This window comes from Austrofundulus limnaeus, unplaced genomic scaffold (assembly GCF_001266775.1).
Source record: "Austrofundulus limnaeus strain Quisiro unplaced genomic scaffold, Austrofundulus_limnaeus-1.0 Scaffold329, whole genome shotgun sequence".
NCBI lineage: Eukaryota > Metazoa > Chordata > Actinopteri > Cyprinodontiformes > Rivulidae > Austrofundulus > Austrofundulus limnaeus.
In genome coordinates, this window is record NW_013952731.1 from 376,594 (window position 1) to 384,504 (window position 7,911).

The following is a 7,911-nucleotide window of genomic DNA, read 5'->3' on the forward strand; positions in this document are numbered from 1 at the left end:
ATTATCTCCTGTCAGGGACATTAGGCCTGCTTTATTGAGTTGCCCCACTGGATACATTCCATAGGCAAACAGTTAATACAAAATAAGAACCATTTCAACTGAAGTTATGGAAAAACTGCCATATTTATTTTTAACATTTTTTTGTCTCAAACAATAGTTTGGATCATGATCTTCCTGAGATAATCCTGACAATGCCCACTACAACTAGGACAAATTTGACTTAACAAATAAAATTAAACATTGTCACTGTTAAAGTGCTTGGAACATGTAATGTCARCTAAAATAACAAGTAAAATTTACAGCCTACTATAATGTTTCATTGTCAAATAAAATGTGGCTGGCAATAATAAAATTTTGAAAGCTGCACATTTCTGTGAGATACAAAGAACACTTGAGAAATGAGGTAAACTGCAAAGAAAGGAAACAAAAGTGCACACAGACTTGGCTGCCCATCACTTGGACTGATACAGTCATTGAAATTATAAACTCAGCTCAGCTTTCAAAAGCAGATGTGATTGCTTCTGACGTATGAGAACCACGGCATTCTTGAGAATGAAGCACAGCCCTTTTTAGCACAAAGTCTTTATCTAGCCATTGAGCAGTTAAGCTTAGCATGCTAACCTGGCTAACATCTGAAGACCAGATATCGGTGGTGAAGCTAATGRACACAGCCTCAGAAATTAGCTTCTCGACATGTCTGTAAACGACATTGTATAACTCAGGCAGGCAAACATCAGATAAATACTTGCGACTGGGCATGGCAAAGCGTGGTTCGAGGAACTCCACAAGTTTGGTGAATCCGGCATCTTGCACGATCGAAAATGGCTGGTTATCTAGCGCGATGCACTCCATGATTTTCTGATTTATAGCTTTTGCTCTAGGATGGTCCTTATTGTATTTTTGTTTGTTCCAAGTGGACTCGTTAAGCGATAGCTGGACAGTTTTTTTTTTTTGATGCAGCCTGTCCGCGTTGCTTCCTTTCCTCGTTTTGCTTTAGAAATGCTGCGTGTACATCGGAGTGATTCTTCCTAAGATGTGAGATTAAATTGGAGGTATTAAAAGAAGACGTCTTGGTTCCTCCGCGCATAACCAACGCGTTGCAGTCATTGCAAATGGCAAATTTAGCATCCAAAGGCGACACTTTGAAATAATTCCAAACCACGGACATAATCCAGAAAGAAGAGCGCAAACCTATTAGCAAGAGTGGGCTAGCTACTGTTGTTATTATGCCTCACAGTGCAGTTTGATGATGTCATCAATCATGYGCCGGTAAACGTCTCCGGACCCCAAGCGTTGTTGCCAGGTCTGCATGTGTTATTTTATCGGGCTTTTGTTATCAGAAGAAAAACCGATACCGATATGTAGAGATTTTACATTTTTATGCTAATAAAGATTTTACTCATATATTTTGGGATTGCCCGAAGATGGTCGAGTTCCCCACCCACACCCCCTCCCCTACCCACTTTGATGCGTTTTTCAATTTTTGCCTTGGGGCGGAGTTATCTTTTCACAGGGGGGGTAAGATACACTTTAAGAACATTTTAAGAACATTTTTAAGAACAAGTGTGCACTTTAAAATTTACAAAAAAAGTCATCCAAAAGTAAATTCAACTTAAATTTTTGTAAAAAAAAAATAAAATAAAAAATGAAACTTTTTTAAATTACCTAGAAACAATTTCAGAACAGTACACTATAAAACTTACAAAAAAATCTCATCAAAAAATAAATACAACTTAAACTTTTGTAAAATAAATAAATAAAAAAAAATGAACCATTTTTAAATTTCCAGAAAATAATTTTACAACAGTACACTGTAAAAGTTATCAAATATTTGGGATAAAAAACTCAACACTGCTTGAACTCCAAGAACAAAACGAACTACAGGGAACAAAGAAACAGATTAAATCATACCTGCAGGTATTTTTTCCAATAAGTGGTGCACTATCTTGCTGCTCTCTGTTTGTTTCTCGAGCTTTCTGAGTGCCATTTTATATGGACTTATTTTTACAGAGCATGGTACAAGTAGTTTTTTGTTTTTTGTCTCTGCCTTGCGTTGTTGTTGAGTGTCAGTCTCAGCGTCGGTCTCAGGGTCGATTTCAGTTTCAGCGGAGGAAGTCCCCGACTCCTGGTAAACGACCGGCGTGTTCTTATCAGGGTCGGAGCTGCTGTTACTGTCTGGGGACGATGACCTTTTGTTCTTTCCCCGTCTGTCTCCGCGAGGGGCTCGTGAGGATCTCTCTTCAGCAGATGGTGCCGTGCCTGAGGTCGAAGGGAGGGTCTCACCACCACTGCTTTCATGGGATGGGGAAACCATCATGTTCTTTACCAGTTCCCTGACTTCCAGAGTCTCGCTCATGCCTGGGTTTTTGGTGTAATATTTGTCAGCCGTTTTAGTGTCATGACACATCATAAAGCTGACCCATTTGCCCTGGTCTGGAGGCAGGGTTTTCTTGGCCTGCAACCACAAGGAGGGGTCTGAATCATTAGCAATTCATACATGTGCATGGCAAAGAAGATGGCGGAACAGAGCGATTATATTTACGCAGTTGGAAATGGCAGTGCAGATCAGGGTGAAATTAATATCACCCTTCAGCCCCATCTGTCTCCATGCCTGCCTCAAATATCTGGTAATGTTGCGGAAATTCTGGCCGCCAATAGTGAAGAGCAGGTATTTGCTCTGMACCAACATCCTGGCCTTTAGGAGCCTGATCCGCTTTATCCACGTGTGCTCAGCTGGTGTGAGTGCCAAGTTTGCCTCACCAAACTGGACAGTGGTTTTGTGGTCGGCAACCTGTTAGTGTAGAGACAATAAAAAGGTAAACATTTGTAAAAAGAATTCCAGTCCTAGTAAGTTGAAGTGTACCATACAACATTTACATACTCAGATCAGTATGCCTTCCCCAGTTGCGTCTTTCTCTGCCTTGTCAATGTTTTTATCAGTGAGGTTGATGAAGACGCTGGGCCTGTGTCCAGTCAGGCATGCCAGGTATGCTCCGAGGTAMCCAAACAGGAGGTACCTGGTGCCCGTTTTTGAGCTGTTTAACTCCAGTAGGATAGAAGACATTGGTTTTGGTGAGAGATAGTATCTGATGGGTATTGTGGCATGAAAAAGAGAGAGGTAAACTTACCAAGCAGCTCTTCTATTTTTGCCAGTGCCAGTTGCAAACAGGTTTGGATGGAGGCGATGGAGGGTATTTTCTTCATCTTTTCATGCTTGATCCTGTTTGCATGGATGGTGATGTCCCGGCTGGTGTTCCTCCTCGCCTTTTCTAGGAACATCCGGATCTCTCTGGCTTGTTCATGGGTCAGCTTGGAGTGTGGTGGTTTTGACCCAATCTTGAAATCTATAAACTCTATCACATTATGTATATAGTACCTAACTGTGGTAATCGTCTTGCCACTGTTTGTGACATCTTTGATCCACCTGTGGTGTTGAAGCAAAATGTTATTGAAAACACATTAAATACCAAAAAATAAAAATAAACACGTGGAGCCGTGTGGACCCTGTTACTCACTGATTCAGTTGGGGGAGGTTCATTATAAATCTCCAATTGGAGATTTTTTTCTGGTCGATAGACATGTATTAAAGGAAGCTCTTGACAYGGTTGATCCTGGCCATGTTTGATTCCATCATCTTTGGGGTGCCGGTAGGCCTGTGATAAAAGGCCCTGAACTTTTCTACATAGGCATCTGAAATGAGGTTGAAATTTATGTCAGTAGCTTTAGTGAAAAAGAACAGCCATGCACATGCTCGGAGTGACTCACGCATGGATTCAGGCAACCACAGGTGCCTCATCATGTTTCCTTTAGAGACCCCCATGGACCATGTTTCGCTTCTTTTGGGCTTCCTTTTAATCTTTGGAGTGGTGATGGGGGAAGGTTTGGGTTTGGGACGGGAAGGGGTTTTTACAACAGTCATGGGGGTTGACAAATGACTGCTGGGCTCACCAGCAATGTTAACATCTGGCTGGACATCCCCCTCTGGGATGATTTTCTCTGGTACGATGTTTTCCTCGRGAATGTTGCCCTCCGGGAGGGTGTCCAGCCACTGTTCAACCTGTGGGTCCTCCACAAYGACTTTCTCCTCCACCTGTTCCTGCCCAACCTCTTCCTCCTCCACCTGTTCCTGCTCCACGTCTTCCTCCTCTTCCTCATCCCCCTCTGTCCTCTTTGTCCTCTTGTCAACATAAATTCTCTCCTCATGTGTGGAGAGGAGAATTGTTTCTTCAGACAGGCCGGGCTGCTCCTTGTCATCCATAGTACAGTAGAGGGCAGAAAAAATGAAGAATTAGTGACGAACAGGAACGTTGGTGTGTGAGTTGCACCTTAAATCCAACTGTATCAAAAGTCAGGAACAGTACAAAATAAAGAGCTCACCACTTCCTACTCGCCAAATTCTCCTGCCAAGTCCTCGGAGTCAGACGAGTCTTCGCTTTGGGCTGGAGCCTGTCTTTTCTTGCCCCGGGCTTGGCTTTTCTTCTTCCGGCAACCTTCTTGAGACAAGTCCTCAGACTCAGACTCAGACAATTGTTTTCCTTGGGCAAGAGCCTCTCTTCTCTTTGCCYGGGCCTGTCTTCTTTTTTCCTGCTCCTGTCACAGACAAACAACAAAGGCCATACTGACTATCATCTCACCCTGAAAGGCAATGCTGAAAAACACAGATCTTATCAATCACCCACCTCCTGATACGCCCACCTTCTCAACTCTGACTTGTATCCTCCAGCCACATGTTTGGCAATCTTCAAAGCCCTAAAGCTGGGCATTCCTTTCTTCAGTGGCCTTCAACTGTGACTGTAGTCTGTAAAAAGTATCAAATAACACCTGGTTAGACTCTGTGTAAACGAATCAGATGACATCAAAAACAGAAAAAATAATGCTTACTCTCTGATTGTTGAAGCACACTCAGCACTTGCGCACGTGCTGGAGTGGGAGGCAGAGGGCTCCTGAGTCTCTTGTGGTGGAGGACCCTCCATCAGTGTTTCTCAAACCTTTTCATGCTGAGGACCACTTAACCTGTTTAAAAACCACTTACGGACCACCTAATTTGAAATTGCACCCACAAGAACACAACATCAACACAAACTGAAATGAAAACGTATTTTAACTCACTCATTGTTGTCTTTTTTTCRTCCTAATGAGAAGAGTGGTGCTGCTTTTTCTGTGTCATGAGCGAAGCAATGTCTCGCTCCAAACTTGAAAGTTTCAGTCTCATGTCATAGTCCACGCTGATCCGGTTGCGATACTTTGTTTTCAGGCCAACAAGTGTAGAAAATCCTACTTCACAGTTGTAGGTGGATGGAAATGGCATCAAAATTTTTAGAGCAGAGTCAGCTACTGTAGCTCAGGATACTCAGGTTGGATGTGGAGCCAAAACTCTGTTAAAGTTTTCTCTCTGAAAGTTGTTTTCAGTGTCCCATCTGATGCAATGTCCACAAGGCTGTCCACCTGTGTTGGTGAAAGCTTGGAACTGACTTGCTCAATTCGCATTTTATCCCCAAATGGATTTCAGATCCACTCAAAGTTTGTTTAAGTCTGGGAAATATATTTCTAGCTGCGAGTGGAGGTTTTGCAGATGTTGCTTGAAGGATGCAACTGTGGTCCTGTCTAATTCCTCTCCAGCAACAAGGATAAAGTCTGTGAGTGTTGGAAAACTGTCAAATTCCCTGCGATCAAGACGGCTGCACCACAGTTCCATTTTGAGGCGTGTGGCTTTAATTTTGTCCTGGACATTAAATACAGTAACAGCCTTCCCTTGTAGAGCCACATTCAAAGTGTTGAGAGTGCTGAAAATATCAGCTAAGTATGCCAACTTTGCTAGCCACTGGAAATTATGCACATTGTCATACAGTTCATCAGTATGGTCCTGGAAGAGTTTTACTTCATCTCGAAGTTCAAACAGGCGGGTGAGAAATTTTTCACGTGACAACCAGTGAACTTCTGTGTGAAAAAGAATTGTTTGTGTTCACTTTCCAATTCATCACATAGCTCTTTAAACAGACATGTGTTCAATGGCTTTCCTTTAATCTTGTTAACTATTTTCACAGACTCATCCAGGACAAATTTTAGGCACTGTGGCATTTTTTTCACAGCCAGCTGTTCTCTGTGGATGCAACAGTGTGTTGCAGCTGCAGATGGTGCCACTTCACGAACGCGTGTTACCAGTCCTTTATGTTTTCCCATCATAGCAGTTGCACCGTCTGTGCAAATGCCAACACATCTTGACCAGTCCAGATTATTTGTCACAAAATAATCATTAAGTGCATGGAAAATTGCTTCCCCTGTGGTGTTGGTTTGTAGTGAATGACAAAAGAGAAACTCATCATGAACTTCACCGGCATAAATATATCTTTCATAGCTCAGCAGATTTGCCACATTCCAGATGTCGGTAGATTCATCCAACTGTAGTAAGAAAAACTGACTTTGACGTAAATGTGCCACCAGCTGATCTTCCACACTTTCTGCCRTCTTTTATGCGTTGCCGAACGGTGTCATTGGAGAGCGGGATTCTGTCAATTTCATCACTAGCTTTCTTACCAAGCATTTTGTTTGTCATTACTTTTGCAGCTGGTTTTATTTAAGTCTCACCTACTGAATGAGGTTTTCCTGCATTTGCAATCAAGAAGGATACCTGATACGAAGCCTCTGTAGCTTTTGCATTTTCCCCAGGTGCAAAAAACTCAGATGTCTCCTTCATCATATGCTTCTTTAGTTCATCACGTTTTCTTTAAAAAAAATCTGATAGGTTTCTCCACATAGTCCTTGTGTTTAGTTTCCATGAGTCGTTTTAATTTCACAGGTTTCATCGCCTCATTAGAGTTGGGTATTGAAAGTGTTTATTTCGATACCGGTGCWAAATCGATACGTTCAAAACGGTACCGGTTCCTAAGCGGTATTTAAATCGGTAGTTTAAAAATAAATAAATAAAACACACAGTCACACAGAGGTTTATGAAGCAATGATTATTTCTGAGGCAAAGTCAAACTTGAAATTGACCAACATATTAACGTAAAACTAGAAAACATTAAAAAAAATCATGTCTTATTTTATCTAGTGCTAAATATTCAGTTTTTATTTGTACATTAATCAGATTAATATATACATAAATTAAAATGACTTTTAATATTCCAGCATTTTTGATGCAAAAGCAGCAACAGGACTAAATAAAACTGTCTGACAACTCAGAGAAAAAGGACAGACACACACTCATAGTCTGCCTCAGTCTGCACCTGTTTTTTTCACACCGGGCAAAAAATGCATTTAAACCAGCTGAAGTTAAGTTTAGAGCACAGTTTGAAATGTACACCGAAGGAAACCTGCATCCTGACTTAATACTGCGGTCAGAGCTAACGTGATCTGCAGCGTCTGTCTGCTGCACGGTGGAAGCTCAACGTAACAGCGAGAAAGGACTGAGAGCTTTTTATTTTAATCCAGCAGGGAGAACAATATAGGTGTTCTTCTATGCCTCCTGTGAGCAGTTCCAGCATTTTTTAAAAGAAAAACAACTCGGACACGCTAATTACAGTGCGGTTTCAAACCGAAAGTAAAAACATGGAGCTCGCTGCGCTCCCGTTCAAAGTGAAATTTAACACACAGCTGTTCTCTCTACCACACATAGTTCGACACAGAGGGCAGAAACAGCTAAATTAGACAGTTAAAACACATTAAAAGTTCATGACTCACCCCTATTGTTGYTGGCACTCTGTGGAGATTGTGCAGAGGCTGTCACTGTTAACAGTGAACACCAGAGGGTGCAATTAACAGCTTCTTTGAGGTACCGAAATAAAGCACCGAAATTAAAGTTGTGTTTCRGTTTGAGTACTACCGTTGATCTTCGCCCCGGTGCCATACTGGAACCAAGTTTCGGTACCCAACCCTACGCCTCATTAGCTATTATTTTGTGACACACAACGC

The 7,911-nt window shown here is 41.9% G+C and overlaps 1 protein-coding gene across 1 annotated transcript; it reads right to left on the bottom strand.

The window, feature by feature from the left end:
• Nucleotides 1-1,524: 1,524 nt before the first annotated feature.
• On the bottom strand, nt 1,525-2,785 carry LOC106527514 (uncharacterized). The gene is made up of 2 exons (XM_014022430.1): nt 2,543-2,785; nt 1,525-2,455 (listed from the first exon to the last, which is right to left on the bottom strand). Exons 1-2 carry the CDS (start codon nt 2,687-2,689, stop codon nt 1,901-1,903), a joined length of 702 nt encoding a protein of 233 aa, XP_013877884.1. The 5' UTR covers nt 2,690-2,785; the 3' UTR covers nt 1,525-1,900.
• Between the last annotated feature and the right edge of the window lie 5,126 nt (nt 2,786-7,911).